Below are 25,909 nucleotides of genomic sequence, written 5' to 3'. Positions count from 1 at the left end.
ATTAAGATTTTCCTGTACGTTTCCAAGTTACGATTTCCTATACAATGTTTTGATTTCCTGTACAATGTTACTTTCCTTTATTCCAATCATAAAAATTGATTCATTTAAAGAACAAAGCACTCTCACTCCCCTCTCTGCCCACTCTCTAGGATGAGTATGAATTCTGCTTTGACAGTGAAGTTGCATTCCTTAAGGTTTGCAGAACGTTTTCACATACGGAATCCCACTTAGTCCTTAAAATATGACAGTAAAGGGAAAAAATATATCCCCAGTGGAAACAGAGACTGAGAGAAGCAAAGGGGTTTGTCTAAAGACCCAGGAGCAGTCCTTCGTAAAGTAAAACTGAAATACAGATTTCCTTCTTCCTTCTCTGCTGCCCTTTCTAAGTCAACTCTAACCCTTTCCTGTGGTGTAAATTAGAGCTGACAGTTAGGAGTCACCCAAGGAGGTAGAATAGCTGACATCTACCCTGGCTTGACTGATGGCTAACCCATGCCAATCATCACTCATCCTGAATATCACCCAATTAGAGCTGTGGTTGTTTATTTTAGAACATTCTTTTTCTCCTTTTCCCACCTGGGTAGCCATTCTTTCTCCTTTCGCTGTTGGTTCATGAATTTCTTACCTTCAAAGGATCACATTTTCTCTCTCCCCCTGAGGAATGATTATGAATCATCGTCTAATTGCTGATCCTACTTCTTATTAATACCTACAAAGCCTTCTCTATGCTCCAGGTCAATATCAAGACTCTGTCCTTGCAGAAGACTTAGGGCACTTAGTGGGTATAAAACCTCCTATCTATCATCTATGACCACGTCTCTTCTATAGTTAAAGCTGCCAGAATGTTAACATAGACCTTTCAAAAGATTAAGATATACAATTACATTCCATTTCAATGGTTTTAATGTTACTTTAGATATTTGCTCCTGCCTGTAATTACTAATGTGCTGATTTTTCTTTCTTTGTTTCTTTTGTGGTTGTAATGAGAAGTTAGAAAAACTGACAGGAAGGTTAGAAAATGGGTGGGTGGTAGAAAAGTTAATATAGAAGAGCAGTTTTATTTTTTTTTTAAAAAAAAAGGAAGAAAGAAATTCTAACCTATTTTTACGATCCCACATCATAATTGATTAACTCTGCTCATGTTCTTAGAAAACAGTAGTCTCTCTGTTCTTAATGCGTACAGAGGTAGCCTGTAAGGCCTACTTTAAAAGGTTTCGTGAACAATCTTGCTTTGATCATGTCTTGAGACCCCCAGGCCAGTTCTGCATTCTTCTGCACTGTACTCAAACTGTTGAATGTGGCTCATCCTTCAGTTCCCATTAGCTCTCAGGGCCTCTTGCCCAAAAGCCACAGAGTGCAGGGGAAGCTTGGGACTCTGGGTCAGAGGGCATGGACTTCAGACCCTGACACAAGTCACTTTAACTCTCTCTGAACCTCAGTTTCTTCATCCATGAAATAGAAAAAAACAACCCCCATCTCATAAGGCCTTTGAGAACATTTAAAAAAATAATACATGTAAGATTATTGATACTCCAACTACTATAGCTTTTACTGAGATCTGTTTAATATTAAGGAGAATTATGGGTTTCCTTAAAAATATGTCCTAAGGGGCTGGGGTTATGGGTTGGATCTCTAGTACCATGCAAAAAAAAAAAAAAAGATTCACAGGATTTTTTCCAAAAATCAATTTAGTCAATGTCTTTTTTTAAATGAAGAATTACAGGTACATGCCTGTAATCCCAATTACTGGGGAGGCTGAGGCAGGAAGGTCTCAAAGCCAGTCTGGGACCCTGTCTCAAAATGAGATGGGGATGGATCTAAGTGGTAGAACACCCCAGTGTTCAAACCCCAGTAACAGAAAGAAATCTTTCCTCCCCTTCATATCCCTGCTTTGAATTAGCAATGTTTCCTAATTACACTGAAAACTCCTCAAATGCTGGGACTGTTTCACTTTTGGTCTTCTCAAAATTAGCATAGGGCTGGGAGTATAGCTCAGTGGTAAAGCACTTGCCTAGTATACATAAGATCCCAGGTTTGATTCCCAGCATTACAAAACAAACAAACTAGCAGTGCCTAGTGCCTAGCATAAGATACATATTTAATATATTCTTACTGTTTTTCTTCTTGGCAAATGACCACTACCAAAAGAGTTAATTCTCAGGATTCTTATTAATGGATATTCACCCTTTTCATAACACTTGTGATTTTGATGCAGAAAGTTTCTATCAATGGTACCCAGAAGTGGAATGAAAGGGAGATTCAAGTTTTCAAAGTAACTGGAGACAAATATCAGCAAGAATATGAACACTAATTGGGTTTGCATAGAGTCAAATATCACCCTACAGATAATTTCTTATTTTCAAATGGAGAAAAATATCTTTACAATGAAACATCCAACAATCAATCTCTCAGCAAACTCATTAAAATTAACATCACTAAGGAATGGCCAAATGCCATTGCCTATGAAGCAGTCTAACAAAAAATGTTTTGTCTGAATTTAATCAAGCCTTTAGACTGAAATACCAGGATACAGGAAATACAGCAAGTGGAGGAACACAGTAAGTGATACCACATGAAAATGCTCAGATGAATCTAGAATGCAGAAGGAGCATTCTACAAATCAACTAGCTTTCCCTTTTCAAAAAGTCTTTGTCATAGAAAAAGAAGAAAAAAGAAAGCTGAGGCACTATTATGGATTATAAAAGACTACCAAGGTGAGCAGCTAAATAAGGCAATGTATGTGTAATCCTTGGTCAGTTCCTGGTTTAAAAATTAATAATTATTATAAAAGACTTTGGGGGGATAATTGAGAAAATTTGAATTTGGATTGGATATTTGATGATGTTAAGGAATGATTACTAACTTTCTTAGGATGCTAATGCTTCTGCAATTGTGTAAAAGAATGCCTTTTTTTCATATTTTTTTTTACCAGTGCTAGACATCAAACCCAAAGCCCACCCACATAAGGAGTGCTCTTGCACTGAGCTATATCTTCAGCCCCTGGAATGCCCTTATTTTTATAAGGTGCATACTGAAAGTTAGTGTTTGAAAGTCAGCACTTACTTTCAAAGAGTTTAGATCCCTTCCCTAAAGAATATATTTTCATACACATATATACAAAGGTTTATAAACATGACAAAATGAACAATTAATAAATCTAGGTTCATTATACTGTTGATATATTGATGTTCATTATACTGTTATTTTAACTTCTGTTTATATTTTTAAATTTATAATGAAAGAAAACAGAGACAAGGTAACAAGAAAACTATTCCTCTCTGCCCAAAAAAGAATTTCTTTCTCTTACATTTAATAAAAATAAGTTCTAAAACTCTGTCCTGATGATCGGGCCAGTTATTAGGAACTATTGGGACTCACATACCCAACAATGACAGTTTCTGGGAATGGAGACTATACTAAGGACAAATCATAGCCTTCTAACACTACGTATCTTTTTCACTATCCTTTGAAAACCTTATTATTCATTCCCACAGCAAGGATCCTATCAGCACAAGGCTAATAAGTTTCTAAATGTAGCTACTACTTACTTATTTACCTGTTTAATTTTTTTTTTATAAAGTAGAACCTTTTATCTTGTTTCAGTTGGAAACTGAAAGAGAGAAACCAAGTAGAGAAACAGAGTAACCAAAATCTCATCTGCTGTGACAGCAATTCATCCTTTCACAGGTTCAAATCCAGCCCTTAGAAGTGCAGATTTGAAGGAGCAGCTACTACAGGGAGGTGCTGACAACCACATAGATTTAGTTCTAGGAAGTAAATTAACCCTACCCTTAACTGCCTGGTCTCACCTTATACTTTAACCCAAACACCCAACATCCCTGTTTCAGATTTATGCAAATCAATACACCAAGTCCCAGAGTCTCTGCTCTTCAGCTGGTAATAAATTCTTCTCCCAAGTTCTTGTCATTGAGGGTCTTCAACTCACAATTAAAAAAAAATAGCTTTGAATAAACTTTACAACTTGTGTTGTTGTTTCTGCATGAAGATAAACTAGTCAATTGATATCTTGCAGGTTTTTGTTGGTGATTTTTTTTTTCTTTTGAGGGTACAGGGGATTTAACTCAGGGGCACTTGACCATGGAGCCACATCCCCAGCCCTAGTTTGTATTTTATTTAGAGACAGAGTCTCACTGAGTTGCTTAGTGCCTCACTTTTGTTGAGGCTGGCTTTGAACTGGCAATTCTCCTGCCTCAGCCTGCAGAGCCACTGGGATTACATGTGTAGACCACCAGGCCCAGCGATTTTTTTTTAAAATAATGATGCAAGTGATGTGTAAGGTGTAATACAGGGATGTGGGTAATATAGCATGTTCTGTGTAGTCTAGTTCTCTGTTATATGTTGCAGACAGAAATAAGAGGTAGCAATAAATAAAAGCAATAATTCAAAACTTGACGTGCTATAGTTACTTCCCTTTCTTCCTGAATCCAAGGACAGTTACTAAAAGATAAACTTCACAAATCAAGACTTTTTCCAAAGGTAGGCAACAAGAGAGAGAAACACTACCATGAAATACAAATGTGAAGTGTAAGCCTGAGATTAGTTCCAAGATTTCTCAAGTAATTGATTCTCCTCCAAGTCAAAAACTCACCACACCAAGCCCAAAATCTAAAATAAAGCGAATCTTAATGCTTAAAATATTTGAAAATGTGAAAGACATGTTTCCTTCTGATTTTTTGGAAGGAAAGTAAGTTTCAGAAGTCTTACCTAGGTACAAGGACGCATTTTCTTTCTTAACATTGTCATCTAAGTAGGTTGGTCCCAGGGTATAAATAGGTGTGGAGCCCATTCCAATGAGAATCTGTGCACAGATGAATAAAGCCACATAGACCCAGTGGCTATTTCCTCCCGAGTCCTTCGGACAGGGGGCAGGCTCCGAAGCGGTCGTGGAGTTGCCATTCTGGCACAAGCCATCGTTGGACGCCGAGGCGTTCAACTCCTGGATCTGGTAGGGAGGCGAGATGAAGTGAGGTAAGGCGAAGAGGGCAGCTCCGATGGCAATGAAAAGTCCACCTACCGCCAGCCACAGGGGCCGCCGACCCCGGCCCCCAAAATAGCTGACGAACACCACCACCACCAGGTTCCCGATGTCAAAGCAGCTGACCAGCAGCCCCGACTCAGAACTCTTTAAACTGTAGCGTCTTTCAATGGTGGTGATGACACTGCTCAGGTACCCAGAGACCATTAACGCTTGGATGAAGGTCAGAAAGCACATACAAACCAGGAAGCAGCGGGAATCAGTGAGGACCACATGCAGGCACCTTCTCTCCTGGAGTGTGGCCAGAGTGGAGGACACCGAGACGGTTTTGCTTACGTCCTTCCTGTGGGTACAATCCACGAGTCCTGCCATCCCAGCCGAAGTGGACGGGGCAGAAGGACTGGGGGCCAACGGGTTCTGGCCTTGCTTGGACTTCTGGTGGCTTAAAGAATCCTTACAGCCGAAGGCCGGCTTGAAGTCCACACTCTCAGGACTGAGGTTCGGCCGGCAGGAGGCGCTGTTCAGGACCGGTAAACTCTTGGACCTGAAGGTCTCTGGCTCGCCCTTCTCTTGGACAGCTCCTATTGGGACTGGTGCCTCCAGCTGCTCTTTCCCCGGGGGCTGCGGCCCAGGACTTTCGTCCATGGCTCTTAGAATTCAGATTCGATCGCTGATTGCACACAAGGACTCCAGCTCTTTTCATCCACCGGCGCAAGGGGCTAATGCCCGGCCAGCTCAGTCGCGCCCGCTTGAGACCAGGAATAGGGATGGTAGAGCCTCACAGCAGAGCATCCTCACCAATAGGGAGGCGCCCAGGGCATCCTGACAGCAGGCGCGGCCCGGGGCTCCGCAGCCGCGTGCCCCGGCGGGAAAGGGTTCGCGCTGTCCAGCGAAGAACCCTGCTTGGCGTCCACCTCGGGGCGGTAGCTCGCGGCAGGCGCCTTGAGCGTCCGGGGCTCATCCCCGCCGCCGCCGCCGCCGCCGCTCGGCCGGTGGCCAGGAGCCAGTGCGCCTGGCTCCCAGCGTGGAGGCACTTAGTTAGCACCGCTGTCCGCAAGACATCCCGTCTGGCTGCCCCAGGGGCACCGGATCCGGACCTCCTGGGCTTGGGACACCTCGGGCGTGAAAGTGCCAATCTGGAAAATAGAGAAGAGACAGTCAGTGAAAGGCGGCTGAGACTGGCGTTCGGCGCCCCAGCGACCAGCGTTAGGTGACCCCGATGGTCCCGAATGCAAAAGACAGCAAATCCAGGAGCTAAACTCTGCAGGAGGGGGCAGCTGCCGGCCTCATTCTCAGGTCCCGGAACAATAAACAGCAGGCGGTCGGCAGAGACTCCCTCATTGTCTGCCGCGGACCTGCCCCCGCCCCGCCCCTTTTCCCTTAAACTGTGCATTGCTATTATATGTTAATAATTATCAACCTGGCAGCTCTGACTCAGAGGCAGTGTCTTTTATTCGAGTGAACTAATTGCAACCTTTTCGCACTCCTACTCCATTACTCAAAATAGAAAAATCCCCAAAAGAACAAAGGAAAGTTGTGTGTGTGTGTGTTTTTTAACTCACAATGCATTCCCAGTCCCAATTTAAAAAGAAAAAAAAAAGGAATAAAAAGAAAGAGGGAGAAATTACGTGCGTAGAAATGTGTGTGCACAATTGTGCGCTGGCACGTGTGTGCAAGTAGATAGGCATCTGTCTGCTCCATCACCTACTGAAAGCCAAAGGTAGCAGCAAAAAGGTCAACGTGCTTGTGTCTAATCCCAACACTAAAAATAACCTCCTGACAGAAAGAACTATTCAATTACAAATACCAGGGGCACTGGAGACTGGGGCCGACATTAAGTCCCAGCGCGCAAGCGAAACTGAAAATCAATTTGCTTTGCAGATGGCTGGGGAAGCCACAACCAAACAAAGAGATGCTGGCACGCTGTCACAGCGCGCGCAAGGAGCCCACCCGCTATGCAAGCGCAGGCAGGCAGGGAGTTGAGCTATTTATCGACTGCGCTCCGTGAACGTGGGCCCTGGGGTGCGTGCGCGCGTGCGCGGACACACACACACACACACACACACACACACACACACACACCGGTGTGTAAGTGTTGGAACGACTCGCGCGATCCAACATCCAGCTTAAATTCAGTGAGAGTGGAACACGGGTGTGCCTCTGGGGTAAGCCCCTGTTCCTAATCTTGGGGAGCCCCACTCGGTCTCTCCCTCCCGGGGGCGATGTGCACCAGGTGGAAGACAGTCGGGATTCGCCGCATTGGATTTCATTCTGCTACGCGCTTTTGTGATGCTGCTGTGAGAAGAAAGGAGAAAGAGAGGCTAGGCGGCCAAGGGGTGGCCGCTCTGGCGTCTCCATCGGCCGGGCTGGGCCGGACCTGCTCCCAGATTCCCGGCCTGCTAGCAGCTCACAAGCCCGGGCTTCCCCACCGCCTGCTCTCCTAGGCGCCTTCCGGGGGAACCCCACCAGCCGCTGCGCACGGAGCCGGGGAATCCCGGCGTCCAGAGTCCCTGCCTGGGAGAGCACCCGCACCGAAGCGCAGACTCGGATGGACACACGGATCCCGGCGGGGAGCTTTCCGAGCAGGCGTGGAATCCCAGGAACACCCCCTGTGCGCGCGCGCGTACACACACACACACACACACACACACAAACACACACAATCCGTGGGAAGACAGAACTGCCCGGAACAGCTCCGGCGCACAAGCTGCCGCTACTCACTAGAGAGTCTGTCGGTCAGTCTGCCGGGCTGAGAATGGAGCAGAGGGAGGTGGAGACTATGGAGGTGCAGGAGTAGTTGGAAGCTGCGTGGCGAGGCGGCCTCTGTTCAGCCGCTGAGAAATCGGTGAATGAGCCGGCGACTCAGACAGAACTCTTCGCCCTACCCTTTGCCTGTCACCCAAGCCTCTCCTCTCCAAACAGACACAGGCGCACACAGACGCGCCCGGAGTGGAGCTGCAGAGGGCGCAGGCGCGCGGGCAGTCACCCAGCCCAGCCGGCAGGCAGCCAGCCACCGGGCTGCCCTTCACCTGAACAGCGCGGGAGGGCTGGGAACACTGAAGCCCAGAAGGAACGTGTCTCTTAAAAACGTCAGCAGCTGAGGCAGAGTGCACTGTGAATAAAAAATAAATATTTCTGTTCGTTACCCTGAGCGTTGGGCATCTACCTTGTCTCACCTACCTGAGTAGATTCTGGGAACCAAAGAACAAGACAGAATGTTTGGTATGAGGGAACTCTTGTCTTGTGGGAGAAATACCCATGTGAATGGCTTAAAACAACCGATACATTCTATACAAAATGCTACTACAGAACCAAATATTCATTAAACTTCATCTCAAGGCCCCAGAAAAGACCTGTGGGAAAGCACAAGCGCACATCGCATAGAGGAATTGCTGGGAGATCGCAGAGATGGGGCAGAGGACTGGACTACAAGAGTTGCAGAATAGAAAAGAACACCAAGAGCCCAGCACAGTGGCACTCACCTATAATCCCAGCAACTCTGAGGCAAGAGGATCACAAGTATCAGGCCAGTCTTGGCATTTTTGGGAGACCCTCAGCTCTAAATAAATAAATAAATAAATGGAACTGAGAAATCGGTGAATGAGCAGGCGTGGAATCCCAGGGACACCCCCTTTGCACGCGCGCGTGTACACACACGCAAACACACACAATCCATTCAGTAGTAAAGCACACTTGGGTTCAATTCCCAGGAAAGATGCACAAGAGATTTGGTCTAAGAATGTAATTAGAAGTCATCAGCTAGAAGGTACCATAAGAAAGACGAGAGAATAAAGATCATCCAAATTGAGAAGAGATATAGGGGGGAAATGGGGCTCTGGGAACACCAAGAGCTAAGAGAGGAGAAAAACTAAGGAAACAGACTATAAGTAGTGATCAAAGAAGTAGAGGAGCAATTAGAAAAGGGCAGGTGTCACTGAAGCCAAAGGGGCAGACAGCTTTAAGAAAGGAAGGGTCAGATGCACAACAGGCAGAAGTCAAATAGGATGATAACTAAAATGAGCAGACCCTAATGGAGGAAAAGTGTTGTTCACAACTATGCCAGCCATTGCTCCCATGCCAAAGACACTCTACTGGCCTCTGGCCTTACCTGATGAGTGCATTACCTCTATTTCATAGATAGACAAGAGTAGAGAGATTAAGTAACTTCATAAAGGCACACATCTGTCTGTAGATGATATGAATCCATGTGCTCTGAGAGTCTATGCTATAAATCCAAATTTCTATTCCCTCCCTCTTACTGGATAGCATCTTGATTTGTCAGTGTGCCTGGTATCTGTTAATTATCTCACTTTAATTCATCAACCATCATATCTACAGTTGATCCTCAGACAGGAATCAAGGAACAGATTGAATGTGCTTGAAGTCCATGCTGTCAATGCTAATCTTCTGGCAGCTGCCAGACTGAACAATCAAATGGGGCATAGACGTGCATTTCCTCCTCCCCTGCCACTGTTCCCTCCTCTTGAGATCTACATCAAACTTGTAGTGATTTTTCCAAAAACAGGCAGTATGATTCCAGCTGCCACCCCCACTCAGATTTTAGTCCCCTACTGCTGATAAAGTGGGTAAAAGGTATGTGGTACTTCCTATACTCAAATATTCTTCTAGAGCCTATTCTGGAACCAAACAGAATCAATCTACTTCCTGTTAACTCCATCTAAGTGCTTTGCCGGTTCTCCCATTTCAGCCTCATCTCCAGACATCAGCTGGTCTGTAACAAATTCAATCTGTTGCATCAGGTGCCAACAGAGGGCTTCCCTACTGAAAATCAGTCATGTCCCTGAAAAATGCTATGTTTATTCATAGTCAATTACACAGTTAAACTAGAAAAACTCTAGTATTGCCACTAATAGGTCATGATTTATAGATGAACATAAAAGCATTAGCTGTCACATAAGAAACAAGAAGAAAACATTCAGCAACAAATATTTCCTTTGCTTTCTCTCTCCCAGTTCAATGACTATGATAAAGGTCAGATATGCCTCCATCAACCCTAATCTTTAATAGAAAGAAGTGGAGTCATATCATAGGATTCTGAACAGTAAACTCTCTTCAGATTTTCAGTCTTGTTTGTGCTTCTGCTAAGTCATTCTAACTTATACATATGTGGTTTCTTTGGTGAAATTCATATGACAAAAGAGTAGCCTCTGGAGTAATCAAGGGCAATATCCAGACTTAAAATCTGCCTGCTCCAGAGCACACATCAGTGGGAAGCAAGAGGGAGTCACTTCTCCCCTCCCTTTTCTTCCTTCTTGCAGAGGGCTCCGGAGAGCTTTGGTCTAGAATATTTTGTGAGCTTAAAATACAATACACAGTCACCAGCTATAAAATTGTACTTGGTGTTGGTTGTTTAAAAGGGGAAAAAAAACTGTACCTTTAAGATAACGCTTTACAGAACTTGGCATTTGTATCCACACTTCTTCTGTCAAGGCCTAAAAGAAACTGCCATTTATTTACCTTAATAAAATTAAGCCTGATACTCCAAAGCTAGTAATAGGGAGAAAATTCCCTGTGAAGAGGAGACATTTGTCCCAAAAGATTCATGTTCCCTTGAAGAGTGTTCCATAAATACCACCATGACACTTGGGCCTGGAAAAGAAGGAGATGAGATAGGAATAGGACAGAAGGAGATTAGGAGAGGAAATTTCCCATGGGCCCTAAGTATCTCCATAAGTTCTTTATGGGTATGCCAAGAATATCAATGGTCAGCAATCAGAACTGATGGATCCCAACTAAGGGCTCATTGAAATACAGAAACCACACAGAGAAATATTAAACAGCATCATCAAGACCGATTTCAAATGTGAAAGACCTTGAGATTCTCCTGTGGGAACACCCCCAGCCAATTCCTTGGCCCCAGAGGTGGGAAAATGGGAGATGGAGGTGAACCCAGCTGAAGTTGATAGGAAGAACTAAAACCCAAAGGTAGGACTGGGGATGTAGCTCAGTTGGTAAAGTGCTTGTTTTGCAAGCACAAGGCCCTGTGTTCAATCCCCAGAAACACAGGGGGAGAAAAAAAAAACCTCAAAGGTGATATTCTTGGTGCTGTTTTCAGTGCCTGTTTTACACAGATTTTTTTGAGAGGGTGGTAACCAGGGATGGAACCATGGGCGCTTAACCACTGAACCACATCCCTAACCCTTTATTTTATTTTGTTTTGTTTTGTTTTAGACAGGGTCTCACTAGGTTGCTTAGAGCCTCACTAAATTGCTGATCCTCACAGATCCCCCTCCCTCAACCTCCAGGTGTGTGCCACCACGCCTGGCTTTTATGACTTTGATCAATGATCTTGGTGCTGTTTTCAATGCCACCTTTACATAGATTTTGCTCCATGCTCTACCCAGAACCATATATAAGCTCCTAAGCTAGCATACCAAAATGGGTTTTTCTGCTGCCAGGCTTCACCCCGTATAGCAAGAGTTCTCTGACTTCTTGCTCAAATAAATCCTAATGTGTTTATTCTTTGCTTCTGTGATTGTCCATGGATTTTTATTCATCAAAACTTGAAAAACAAAAAAACCCAGAAGGAATTTGGTGAAGCAGGGAATCTACTCTCATTTCAAAACTCTGTTTTCACTAAGGAAAAAATATGCTCCTGATTAAACTATAATGTATGCCTTAAGGCTTGAAGAGAGAAAAAGAGGACTTTGTTGCCAACTGCCTAAATTTAATTCTTGCTTTGTCATTTACAACAGCATAGCCTGGGGCAATTCACTAAAGCTTGTGCCTCAGTTTCCAAGTTGAAATTACTCATAGCACTATGTCTTAGGGATGTTGAAAACGTCAAATGAGATAGCACATGATTAGAACATTTGCAAGAAACAGGACCTGACCTTCAGTTGGTGCTTAATAAATGCTTGCCATTGTCACGGTTATGCAATGCTGTCTTTTGTGTTCAGCTCAATCACATTTTCCCTCCCTGATTGTTGGAAGGCGGGAGACTAGTACCTTTTGTTTTATGAAGGCCAGGCACTTTTCAAGGATTAGCTCCTGTCTAGAATATTGTTGTCAGACTGATAAAAATATCGTAGGTCCTTTATGGTCCAGTTTCTAGTTGTTTCTGTGTTTAATATTGTTTTTCTCCTTCAGCCACAGTAATCCTTCTCTTTCTTATCAGTAATACCACCACCTCTCCATTTAGACAGAAATTATCCCTCTCATTTGTCATATTAGGGCCACATATTTTATATATATTATTCATCTTCAATGTTAGGTGGGTATCGCCAATCCCTTTTACAGAGGAGGTAGCTGAGAATGAGAGATCACCATCCTGACCTAAAGTCACACAGCACAGAAAGTGTAGCGAGAGACCCAAACCCAGACCAACCACATTCAAAAACCAACACCTTTAGCCAGACATAGTGGCACATGCCTGTAATCCCAGCAACTTGAAGTTTGAGGCCAGAGGAGCATAAGTTCTAGGCCAGCCTCAGCAACTTAGCAAGACCCTCAGCAACCTCACAAGATCCTGTCTTAAAATAAAAAATTGAAAAAGGACTAGGGATGTAGCTCAGTAGTAAAGCATCCCTGGGTTCAATCACCAGTACCAAAAAGTAAAAATAGAAAAGCTGCCCCATACTGTCATGATCTCTAAAGAGGAGTTGAGCTTTTTACAGGACTGCCCAACTTTCCAGTCACTACTTGTGTTCCATTCCCAGTCCATGAATTTTCCAAAGCCTCCCCTGCATGACTTCATTACTAAGAAACTAGAACCTTCCAAACAAGCTCCCAATGATGCCTACCCCTCTAGAACATTATGCCCACCTCCTCCTCAGCATTCTACATCAAGACTGAGAAATTACTAGGTAGTCGAGATAAGAGGGAAACCTGATCCAATTCTTTGAAAGATTGTCTTGCAAAAGGCAGACAAAATCAAGCCTGGCTTCCTGAGATCCTGAATCATGAACACCAAATAATAGGATCGTTTTGATAAAAAGCATGAAAATATGGGAAACAGTGCACAGTAATCAGGAGCTCAGAGCCCTCCATCTTTTCAAACATCCTTTCCTTAATATAAACATGCCTGGAAAGAGCCTTCTGCAAAATTTATTCAAATCCCCTGCCCTCCTCTCTCTTCTTTCATCGACAATTTTTTATTTTTTTCTTCCTTTTTTTAAAAATTTATTTATGTATTTTAATTAGGTATATATGGCAGTGTTACTGCTTTTTACCAATGACAAGTCCTTGCTTTCCTGAATGCTGAAGTGTAACACCAGAGAAGCACGCTGAGGCAAGTTAAGAGTGGAAAGTAGAAGCTTTATTAAAGGACAGCAGAAAAGACTTCTCCCCAGAGGAAGAAGGGGACCCAAGAGGTAGAATCCTTGGAAGGGGGAGGTCTTCCCTTTTTTATAGCTAAGGTCTTCTTTCAGCTTTCCCACACTCTTGTCTTTTGTTTCCCTTTATCTTTCAGTGATAGAATGCAGGTGGGAAGGCCCAAAAGGTGGGAGATAGGTGGGATGGAGGAGTAATCTGGGCAGGAAGGGCCTGGGGCAGCTTTTGATCAGTATTTCCCTGCTTGCTGGGAGCTGTTTCATTAACAGTTCCTTAGAATGGGTTCCAGGCCTTGGGAACATTAACATTTCAATTTCCCCAAGTGCTGCTCTGGTTTCCTGGACTTCATTCTCTATAATGGCCTCCATTTTATTTATCTTATTCAATATTAGACCCGATTTACCTAACTACACTAACTACCTATCTTTAAATCTGGCTTCAACAGCAGAATGAATTTTGATTCATTGTACACAATTGCAGCACAACTTTTCATTTCTCTGGTTGTACACAATATAGCATCACACCATATGTGCAGTCATACATGTACCTAGGGTAATAATGTCCATCACATTCTGCCGGCTCTCCTGCCCCCATGCCCCCTCCCTCCCCTCCCCTTTGCCCAATCAAAGTTCTTCCATTTTTCCTATGCCCCATTATGGATCAGCATCCACTTATCAAAGAGAACATTCTGTCCTTGGTTTTAGGGGATTGGCTTACTTCGCTTAGTCCGGGGGTCCAGCCCCAGCAGGGATCCAGGGGTCCTGAAGGATGAGTGGCATCTGCAAAAGAAGAAGAGATGGGATGGGACGACAGGTTGCAGCCTTCAGAAGGATCTTCTGGCCCTCGAGGGGCCTTTATTTTTATACCTTTTTTACAGGTGTTTTTTCAGGTAGCTAATGGATAGCCTCAAAGCCCAAAACTTCTTTGATTTACATAATTTTCAAGATTTACAATCTTTTCTGACATATATTGATTACCTAAGATATTGAGTACATTGTTTAAAATCTTTTCCTATAGCATTTGCCAATCATGATTAAGCTTTTACATTTTCACTTCAATCACCAGGTGCTAGGCTACACAACTAGACTACATGTCTCCTGAGCTATTATTAACTTCTAACTTTAAAGCATACCTATAATTATTTCATTAATCTTTAACTTTAAAGCATACCTATGATAATTGGTCAGCTTTCTTTTTTTTTTTTTTTGAAGTCTTTTTTTTTTTTAATTTTTTATTGTGGGTTGTTCAAAACATTACAAATTTCTTGACATATCATATTCCACACTTTGATTCAAGTGGGTTATGAACTCCCACCTTCACCCCATACACAGATTGCAGAATCACATCAGCTACACATCCATTGATTTACAAATTGCCATACTAGTGTCTGTTGTGCTCCGCTGCCTTTCCCATCCTCCACCCTCCCCCCTCCCCACCTCTCCCCTCCCCTCCCCTCCCCTCCCCTCCTCTCTCTCTACCTCCTCCACTGTATAACCCTGAGGGTCTCCTTCCATTACCATGCAATTTCCCTTCTCTCTCCCTTTCCCTCCCACCTCTCATCCCTGTTAAATGTTAATCTTCTTCTCCTGCTCTTCGTCCCTACTCTGTTCTTAGTTACTCTCCTTATATCAAAGAAGACATTTGGCATTTGTTTTTTAGGGATTGGCTAGCTTCACTTAGCATAATCTGCTCTAATGCCATCCATTTCCCTGTATATTGTATGATTTTGTCATTTTTTAATGCAGAGTAATACTCCATTGTGTATAAATGCCACATTTTTTTTATCCATTCGTCTATTGAAGGGCATCTAGGTTGGTTCCACAGTCTTGCTATTGTGAACTGTGCTGCTATGAACATCGATGTAGCAGTGTCCCTGTAGCATGCTCTTTTTAGGTCTTTAGGGAATAGACCAAGAAGGGGAATAGCTGGGTCAAATGGTGGCTCCATTCCCAGCTTTCCAAGAAATCTCCATACTGCTTTCCAAATTGGCTGCACCAATCTGCAGTCCCACCAGCAATGTACAAGTGTACCCTTTTCCCCACATCCTCGCCAGCACTTGTTGTTGTTTGACTTCACAATGGCTGCCAATCTTACTGGAGTGAGATGGTATCTTAGGGTGGTTTTGATTTGCATTTCTCTGACTGCTAGAGATGGTGAGCATTTTTTCATGTACTTGTTTTTTTTTTTTTTTTTTTTTTTTAATTTTTTATTGTGGGTTGTTCAAAACATTACAAATTTCTTGACATATCATATTCCACACTTTGATTCTAGTGGGTTATGAACTCCCACCTTCACCCCATACACAGATTGCAGATTCACATCAGTTACACATCCATTGATTTACAAATTGCCATACTAGTGTCAGTTGTGCTCCGCTGCCTTTCCCATCATCCACCCTCCCCCCTCCCCACCTCTCCCCTCCCCTCCCCTCCTCTCTCTCTACCCCCTCCACTGTATAACCCTGAGGGTCTCCTTCCATTACCGTGCAATTTACCTTCTCTCTCCCTTTCCCTCCCACCTCTCATCCCTGTTAAATGTTAATCTTCTTCTCCTGTTCTTCGTCCCTACTCTGTTCTTAGTTACTTTCCTTATATCAAAGAAGACATTTGGCATTTGTTTTTTAGGGATTGGCTAGCTTCACTTAGCATAATCTGCTCTAATGCCATCCATTTCCCTGTATATTGTATGATTTTGTCATTTTTTAATGCAGAGTAATACTCCATTGTGTATAAATGCCACATTTTTTTTATCCATTCGTCTATTGAAGGGCATCTAGGTTGGTTCCACAGTCTTGCTATTGTGAACTGTGCTGCTATGAACATCGATGTAGCAGTGTCCCTGTAGCATGCTCTTTTTAGGTCTTTAGGGAATAGACCAAGAAGGGGAATAGCTGGGTCAAATGGTGGCTCCATTCCCAGCTTTCCAAGAAATCTCCATACTGCTTTCCAAATTGGCTGCACCAATCTGCAGTCCCACCAGCAATGTACAAGTGTACCCTTTTCCCCACATCCTCGCCAGCACTTGTTGTTGTTTGACTTCCTAATGGCTGCCAATCTTACTGGAGTGAGATGGTATCTTAGGGTGGTTTTGATTTGCATTTCTCTGACAGCTAGAGATGTTGAGCATTTTTTCATGTACTTGTTGATTGACTGTATGTCCTCCTCTGTGAAGTGTCTGTTCAGGTCCTTGGCCCATTTGTTGATTGGGTTGTTTGTTCTCTTATTGTCTAATTTTTTGAGTTCTTTGTATACTCTGGATATTAGGGCTCTATCTGAAGTGTGAGGAGTAAAGATTTGTTCCCAGGATGTAGGCTCCCTATTTACCTCTCTTATTGTTTCTTTTGCTGAGAAAAAACTTCTTAGTTTGAGTAAGTCCCATTTGTTGATTCTAGTTATTAACTTTTGTGCTATGGGTGTCCTATTGAGGAATTTGGAGCCCGACCCCACCGACTGTAGATCATAGCCAACTTTTTCTTCTATCAGACGGCGCGTCCCTGATTTGATATCAAGCTCCTTGATCCATTTTGAATTCACTTTTGTGCATGGCGAGAGAAAGGGATTCAGTTTCATTTTGTTGCATACGGATTTCCAGTTTTCCCAGCACCATTTGTTGAAGATGCTATCCTTCCTCCATTGCATGCTTTTAGCCCCTTTATCAAATATAAGATAGTTGTAATTTTCTGGATTGGTTTCTGTGTCCTCTATTCTGTACCATTGGTCCACCCGCCTGTTTTGGTACCAGTACCATGCTGTTTTTGTTACTATTGCTCTGTAGTATAGTTTGAAGTCTGGTATCGCTATACCGCCTGATTCACACTTCCTGCTTAGCATTGTTTTTGCTATTCTGGGTCTTTTATTTTTCCATATGAATTTCATGATTGCTTTCTCTATTTCTACAAGAAATGCCGTTGGGATTTTGATTGGCATTGCATTAAACCTATAGAGAACTTTTGGTAATATCGCCCTTTTGATGATGTTAGTTCTGCCTATCCATGAACAGGGTATATTTTTCCATCTTCTAAGATCTTCTTCTATTTCTCTCTTTAGGGTTCTGTAGTTTTCATTGTATAAGTCTTTCACCTCTTTTGTTAGGTTGATTCCCAAGTATTTTATTTTTTTTGAAGATATTTTGAATGGAGTGGTTGTTCTCATTTCCATTTCAGAGGATTTGTCGCTGATATACAGGAATGCCTTTGATTTATGCGTGTTGATTTTATATCCTGCCACTTTGCTGAATTCATTTATTAGCTCTAATAGTTTCTTTGTAGAGCCTTTTGGGTCTGCTAGGTATAGAATCATATCATCTGCAAATAGTGATAATTTAAGTTCTTCTTTTCCTATTTTGATGCCTTTAATTTCTTTCGTCTGTCTAATTGCTCTGGCCAGTGTTTCGAGAACTATGTTGAAGAGAAGTGGAGAGAGAGGGCATCCCTGTCTTGTTCCAGATTTTAGAGGGAATGCCTTCAGTTTTTCTCCATTCAGAATGATGCTAGCCTGAGGCTTAGCATAGATTGCTTTTACAATATTGAGGTATGTTCCTGTTATCCCTAGTTTTTCTAGAGTTTTGAACATAAAGGGATGCTGTACTTTGTCGAATGCTTTTTCCGCATCTATCGAGATGATCATATGGTTCTTATTTTTAAGTCTATTGATGTGGTGAATAACATTTATTGATTTCCGTATATTGAACCAGCCTTGCATCCCAGGGATGAATCCTACTTGATCATGGTGTACAATTTTTTTGATATGTTTTTGTATCCGATTCGCCAGAATTTTATTGAGGATTTTTGCATCTAGGTTCATTAGAGATATTGGTCTGTAGTTTTCTTTCTTTGAAGTGTCTTTGTCTGGTTTAGGTATCAGGGTGATGTTGGCCTCATAGAATGAATTTGGAAGTTCTCCCTCTTTTTCTATTTCCTGAAGTAGCTTGAAAAGTATTGGTATTAGTTCCTCTTTAAAGGTTTTGTAAAATTCTGCTGTATACCCATCCAGACCTGGGCTTTTCTTAGTTGGTAGTCTTTTGATGGTTTCTTCTATTTCCTCAATTGATATTGGTCTGTTTAGGTTGTCTATATCCTCCTGACTCAATCTGGGCAGATCATATGACTTAAGAAATTTATCTATGCCTTCACTATCTTCTAATTTATTGGAGTATAAGGATTCAAAATAGTTTTTGATTATCTTCTGTATTTCTGAAGTGTCTGTTGTGATATTGCCTTTTTCATCCCGTATGCTAGTAATTTGAGTTCTCTCTCTTCTTCTCTTCGCTAGCATGGCTAAGGGTCTGTCGATTTTGTTTATTTTTTCAAAGAACCAACTTTTAGTATTGTCAATTTTTTCAATTGTTTCTTTTGTTTCGATTTCATTAATTTCAGCTCTGATTTTAATTATTTCTTGCCTTCTACTTCTTTTGCTGTTGTTTTGCTCTTCTTTTTCAAGGATTTTGAGATGAAGTATGAGATCATTTATTTGTTGGTTTTTTCTTTTTTAAGGAATGAACTCCAAGCAATGAATTTTCCTCTTAGAACTGCTTTCAGTGTGTCCCATAGATTCCGATATGTTGTGTCTGTGTTTTCATTTATCTCTAAGAATTTTTTAATTTCCTCCTTGATGTCTTCTATAACCCATTGATCATTCAGTAACCTATTGTTCATTCTCCAAGTGATGTATGCTTTTTCCTTCCTTCTTTTATCGTTGATTTTCAGTTTCATTCCATTATGATCAGATAAGATGCATGGTATTATCTCTACTCCTTTATATTGTCTAAAAGTTGCCCTGTGACATAATATATGATCTATTTTTGAGAAGGATCCATGTGCTGCTGAGAAAAAAGTGTAACTGCTTGATGTTGGTTGGTATACTCTATATATGTCAATTAGGTCTAGGTTATTAATAGTGTTATTGAGTTATATAGTTTCCTTATTCAACTTTTGTTTGGAAGATCTGTCCAGTGGCGAGAGAGGTGTGTTGAAGTCTCCCATGATTATGGTGTGGTGGTCTATTAGACTCTTGAACTTGAGAAGAGTTTGTTTGACGAACATAGCTGCACCATTGTTTGGGGCATAAATATTTATGATTGTTATGTCTTGTTGGTGCATGGTTCCCTTAAGCAGTATGTAGTGTCCGTCTTTATCTCTTTTGATTAACTTTGGCTTGAAATCTATTTTATTTGATATGAGTATGGACACACCTGCTTGTTTCCGAAGTCCATATGAGTGATATGATTTTTCCCAACCTTTCACCTTCAGCCTATGTATGTCTTTTCCTATCAAATGCGTCTCCTGTAGGCAGCATATTGTTGGGTCTTGTTTTGTGATCCATTCTACTAGCCTGTGTCTCTTAATTGGTGAGTTTAAGCCATTAACATTTAGGGTTATTATTGAGATATGGGTTGTTCTTCCAGCCATATTTGTTTATTTCTGTTACTAAACATGGTTTGTTTTCCTCTTTGATTATCCCCCCCCCCTTTACTGTCCTACCTCCCACTGTTGGTTTTCATTGTTATTTTCCATTTCCTCTTCCTGTAATGCTTTGGCGAGGATGTTTTGAAGAGATGGTTTTCTAGCTGCGAATTCTTTAAACTTTTGTTTATCATGGAAGGTTTTAATTTCATCCTCCATCCTGAAGCTTAATTTCGCTGGATACACAATTCTTGGTTGGAACCCATTTTCTTTCAGTGTTTGAAATATGTTATTCCAGGATCTTCTAGCTTTCAGAGTCTGTATTGAAAGATCAGCTGTTATCCTGATTGGCTTACCCCTAAATGTAATCTGCTTCCTTTCTCTTGTAGCTTTTAAAATTCTCTCCTTATTCTGTATGTTGGGCATCTTCATTATAATGTGTCTAGGTGTGGATCTCTTATGATTTTGCACATTCGGCGTCCTGTAGGCTTCTAGGATTTGGGATTCTGTCTCATTCTTCAAGTCTGGGAAGTTTTCTTGTATTATTTCATTGAATAGACTGCTCATTCCTTTGGTTTGGAGCTCTGTAACTTCCTGTATCCCAATGACTCTTAAGTTTGGTATCTTAATGTTATCCCATATTTCTTGGATGTTCTGCTCATGGTTTCTTAACAGTCTTGCTGAGCTGTCTATGTTCTTTTCCAGTTGAAATACTTTGTCTTCATTGTCTGATGTTCTATCTTCTAAGTGTTCTACTCTGCTGGTAGTATTCTCCATTGAGTTTTTAAGTTGGTTTATTGCTTCCTGCATTTCTAGGATTTCTGATTGCTTGCTTTTTATAACCTCTATCTCCCTGTATAGTTGATCCTTTGCTTCCTGGATTTGTTTGCGTAATTCATTGTGGAAGTGATCTTTCATTGTCTGATTTTGCTGTTTAATGTCTTCCTTGATACTCCAGATCATCTGAAGCATGTATATCCTGAATTCTTTATCTGACATTCCATCTGCTGCAGCTGTTACCTCTTCTAAAGTTGCGTTGACCTGCATTGCTTGTGGTCCTTTCTTTCCTTGTCTTTTCATACTGCTTGCGTATCTTTCCTGCAGGTGCGGGCGGTGGCTCTGCTCTCTCCTTATTCCAATTGGGGTGTCGTGGCTACCACGCCGGCAGGTCACTGGGCCTGTTCTGGGAGCTGGCGGCGGCTCTGTTCTGCCCCTACTCCAATTGGGGTGACGAGTGTACCACGCCGGCAGGCCACCGGGCCTGATCCGCCGGTCGGTTGCAGGTTTGCCTACCCTGCAGGCGCGGGCGGCGGCTCTACTCTGCCCCTACTCCAAATGGGGTGACGTGTCTGTCGTACCGGCAGGCCACTGGGCCTGTCCCGCTGGTCGGTCGCAGATCTGCCCACCTTTCGGGCACAGGTGGAGGCGCTGCTCTGCCCCTACTCCAATTGGGGTGTCGTGACTACCCCGCCTGCAGGACGCTGGGCCTGTTCCTGGCACGGGCGGCGACTCTGCTCTGCCCCTACTCCAATTAGGGTGGTGTGTGTACCACGCCAGCAGGCTCCTGGGCCTGATCCGCCGGTCTGTTGCAGGTCTGCCTACCTTGGAGGCGCGGGCGGCGGATCTGCCCTGCCCCTCCTACCACGCCTGCGGACCCCTGGGCCTGATCTGCAGATTGGTCACAGGTCTGCTCACCCTGCGGGCACGGGTGGCGGTTCCGCTCCGCCCCCACTCCAATTGGGGTCACGTGACCACCACACCGGCAGGGCCTGATCCGGGGGTGGGAGAAGGATCTGCTCTGCCCCTACTCAAGTTGGGGTGACGTGTGTACCACACTGGCAGGCCACTGGGCCTGACCCGCCAGGCTGTCACAGGTCTGTTTACCTTGCAAGCGCGAACGGCGGCTCTGCCCTGCCCCTCCTACCACGCCCATGTACCACTGGGTCGCGGGTCTGCCCACCTTGCGGGTGCTGGTGGCGGCTCCGCTCCGCCCCCTCTCCAATTGGGGTCATGCGGTCACCACGCTGGCTAGCCGCTGGGCCTGCTCCGGGCGCTGGCGGCGGCCCGTCTCCTCCCCTCTGGCTCGACGACAAATTGAGGAGACTCGGGTGTCTGTGCCTCACCCCCCCTACCAGGAGACCAACTGTTTATGTCACCGCTGGTATTGATGAAGTTCTCTCCTCCGCCGCTTTCTGATGACATCAGATCTCTGCCATGTTGGTATCCTATGCGAATGGCAGCATTTCGTTCCCCTTGCCGGGCAACCAAAGCAACGGGTGAGTCCTGACCGGCCCTCAGCAGGACCCGGACCGAGAAGCAGTTTCCGCGGGCTCCTAGCCCCGGGCCAGGGAAGTTCCGGGAGCCGGAACTCGGCCGCTCCGTGCTCGGTGTAAGCTCCTATAAGAGTAGGCTCCAAGAAGCAGTCCCCGCGGGCTCAGTTCCGGGAGCCGGAATTCGGCCGCTTAGTGCTTGGTGTATGCTCTGATAGGAGCAGGGTCCAAGAAGCAGCCTCCGCAGGCTCCGCAGCCCTGGGCCAGGGCGGTTCCGGGACGGTTCCGGGAGCTGGAACTCGGCTGCCCCGCGCTCGGTGTTCGCTCCGATAAGATCAGGTTCTAAGAAGCACCCAGGCGCTGAACCCTAGCAATCTGTCTGCAAGCCGCAGGCGAATTGCAGCCTGAAATTACCTGTTCTATGGCTGAATGAGCTGCGGTCAGTCGAAAACAGGTATGGTGATATCAGCTTTCCAACATGGTGGCTGCTGGCCTCCTCTGTGGTCTGACCGGTGTGGAGAACCGAGATGGACCGCTTCCTTCCCCCGTCTCGAACCCAGAATTCCTCAGCTTTCTTACTTCTAATCTAAAGTCCCAATAAATCACACTTAAAATAGTGAAAGTCTATTACTTAAAGGCCTACTACTCTGACATGCATCAAAAATATATCTATATTAATTTTACTTTATTCTATTTTTAATTTCCAAGGTAGTTTAATATGACCTATTTAACTGCTTTCTTAAAGAGTTTCTTTGATCCTTGGCCAAAGTACACCAAATCTTATGTCTTTGCAGTCTTTAACTAAAGGGCAGGCTCTGAACCTCAACCCATTTGCCATTAATATGAACTATGTGTTTCCCATTCTCATCATGAATTCCTGTGTAAGGCAAAGGAGGGTCTGTTAGTGGGGGGAATGTATGTTGCACAGGATGTGCCTTTAGAACAGGGGTCTTATTGTCAATTGTTAAGCTTTTCTCAGAAAACTTGATTTGCAATCTTTTCCCCATGAATTTCTTGAGGAATAATACTATTGTTTGTATCCTGAGAGTTATTGAAACACACCTTGGGGTATGTCTTAATTGTATCCTTAGTCTCATTCTGGGAATTTTCCTGCAATCTCAGGCAACACATACTTTTATTATTGATTGATGTATGTCCTACTATTCATATCATGAGTATCATAAACAAAACACTTAACATTCCCCATGGTTCTCTGCTGCAGTATGCCCCATGCTGTGATGCTGTCAGACAGCAGGTGCAGGAATGCCTTCACCAGCTTAGCATAATATTCTCAAATTCCATCTGTTTACCTGCAAATGTCATAATTTTATTCTCTTTTAATGTTGAGTAATATTCCATTGTGTATATATACTATAGTTTCTTTATCCATTCACCGATTGAAGGGCATCTAGGTTGCTTCCACAGTTTAGGTATTGTGAATTGAGCTGTTATAAAAATTGATGTGGCTGCATTACTATAGTATGCTGATTTAAGTCCTTTGGCTGTACACCAAAGAGTGGGATAGCTGGGTCAAATGGTGGTTCCATTCCAAGTTTTCTGAGGAATCTCCTCACTGCTTTCCAAAATAGTTGCACCAATTTGCAGTCCCACCAGCAATGTATGAGTGTGCCTTTCCCCCCACATTCTCGCCAACACTTATTGTTGTCTGTACACTTGATAACTGCCATTCTGACTGGCATGAGATGAAATATCAGAGTAGTTTTGATGTGCATTTCTCTAAATACTAGACTTTGAACATTTTTTCATATATTTGTTGACGATTGTAAATCTTCTTCTGAAAAGTGTCTGTTCAGTTCTTTAGCCCAGTTATTGATTGGGTTGTTTGTTTGTTTGTTTGTTTTTCTTGGTGTTAAGTTTTTTGAATACTTTATATATCCTAGAGATTAGCGCTTTATCTGACATATATGTGGCAAAAATTTGCTCCAAAAATGTAGGCTCTCTCTTCACCTCGTTAATTGTTGTTTTTTTTTTTGCTGGGAAAAAGATTTTTAGTTTGAATCCATCCCATTTATTGATTCTTGATTTTATTTCTTGTGCTTTAGGATTCTTTTTAAGGAAGTCAGGGCCTAATCCAACATGATGAAGATTAGGGCCTACTTTTTCTTCTAGTAGGCACAGGGTCTCTGGTCTAATTCCTAGGTCCTTGATCCACTTTGAGTTGAGTTTTGTGCATGGTGAGAGATAGGGGTTTAGTTTCATTTTGCTGCATATGGATTTCTAGTTTTCCCAGCACCATTTGTTGAAGAAGCTATCTTTTCTCCAATGTATGTTTTTGGCTCCTTTGTCTATTATGAAATAACTGTTTTTATGTAGGATTGTCTCTGTGTCTTCTGTTCTGTACCATTGGTCTACATGTCTATTTTGGTGCCAATACCATGCTGTTTTTGTTACTATTGCTCTGTAGTATAGTTTACTGTCTGGTATAGTGATGCCGCCTGCTTCACTCTTCTTGCTAAGGATTGCTTTGGCTATTCTGGGTCTTCTACTTTTCCAAATGAATTTTCATGATTTCTTTTTCTATTTCTATAAGGAATGAGTTTGGGATTTTAATTGGAATCACACTGAATCTGTATAGTGCTTTAAGTAGTGTGGCCATTTTGACAATGTTAATTTTCCTATCCAAGAACATGGGAGATCTTTCCATCTTCTAGGAATTCTTCAATTTCTTTCTTTAGTGTTCTGTAGTTTTCTTTGTAAAGGTCTTTCACCTCTTTTGTTGATTCCCAAGTATTTTATTTCATTTGAGGCTATTTTGAATGGGGTTTTCCTAATTTCTCTTTCAGAGGATTCATCACTGATGTATAGAAATGCATTGATTTATGGCTATTTATTTTATATTCTGTTACTTTGCTGAACTCATTTATTAATTCTAGAAGTTTTCTGGTAGAGTTTTTTGGATCCTCTAAGTATAAAATCATGTCATCAGCAAATAATAATAGTTTGAGTTCTTTTCCTATTCGTATCCCTTTAATTTTTTTCATCTGTCTAATTGCTCTGGCTAGAGTTTCAAGAACTATGTTGAATAGAAGTGGTGAAAGAGGGCATCCCTTTCTTGTTCCAGAGTTTAGAGGGAACACTTCCAATTTTTCTCCATTTAGAATGATGTTGGCCTTGGGTTTAGCATAGATAGCTTTTATAATGTTGAAGTATGTTCCCACTATCCCTAGTTTTTCTAGAGTTTTGAATATGAAAGGGAGCTGTATTTTGTCATATGATTTCTCTGCATCAATAGATATAATCATACAATTCTTATCTTTAAGTCTATTGGTGTGATGAATTATATTTATTGATTTCTGCATGTTGAAACCAAACTTGCATCCCTGGAATGAACCCCATGTGATCATGGTATACTATTCTTTTAGTACATTTTTGTATGCGATTTGCCGGAATTTTATTGAGAATTTTTACATCAGTGTTCATCAGGGATATTGGTCTAAAGTTTTCTTTACTTGATGTGTCTCTGTCTGATTTGGGTAGCAGGATGATACTAGCTTCACAGAATGAGTTTGGAAGAGTGCCAATGACATTTTTTTATAATTACCTGACTGTAGAAAAACTTCAAAAAGCCAAGATGAAGTGCTGTATGAAGTGCTATATTTTACTTGTTAATATTGTTAGCTGTTGTGTTCTCTTGTGCACTCAAAAGACAGCTGTTTTTTGCCCCGATTTATATACTCATTGTCTTTGAGTGTCAGTAACACACCCACAATTATTCTAGTTCTCTCATTGCAAACAATGAATACAAATGACCCAACATAAGTAGAATGCACCACTGGAATATCAAGGAAATGATTTTGAAGGATTTACTGTTCCATTTGGGGACTGCAAAAGCTGTCATCAAATAATGGGACTTAAGTGATAGGTGGATTGTCTCATGTAATTCCCTTTGTGAAAATTAGAGCTGCTAAGAATCTAAATTGAGTTTGTGTA

At 42.6% G+C, this 25,909-nt stretch overlaps 1 protein-coding gene across 2 annotated transcripts in view; it reads right to left on the bottom strand.

Annotated features, from left to right (window-relative positions):
* Positions 1 to 7,931, bottom strand: part of Slco5a1 (solute carrier organic anion transporter family member 5A1) — a 144,723-nt gene extending 136,792 nt beyond the window's left edge. For both annotated transcript variants that reach the window (XM_046460586.2, XM_046460587.2), the window contains exons 1-2: positions 7,718 to 7,931; positions 4,726 to 6,132 (exon numbers count right to left, since the gene is read on the bottom strand). In XM_046460586.2, coding sequence (XP_046316542.1) covers positions 4,726 to 5,641 — 916 coding nt within the window. In that variant the 5' untranslated portion in view covers positions 5,642 to 6,132; positions 7,718 to 7,931. The remainder of the gene's footprint in view (positions 1 to 4,725; positions 6,133 to 7,717) is intronic.
* Between the last annotated feature and the right edge of the window lie 17,978 nt (positions 7,932 to 25,909).

This window comes from Marmota monax, unplaced genomic scaffold, assembly GCF_021218885.2.
Source record: "Marmota monax isolate L192 unplaced genomic scaffold, Marmota_monax_Labrador192_F-V1.1 WCK01_AAM20220418_F8-fsc00063, whole genome shotgun sequence".
Taxonomy (NCBI): Eukaryota; Metazoa; Chordata; class Mammalia; order Rodentia; family Sciuridae; genus Marmota; species Marmota monax.
The sequence above is the reverse complement of the archived record's forward strand: the minus strand, read 5'-3'. Positions and strand labels throughout refer to the sequence as shown.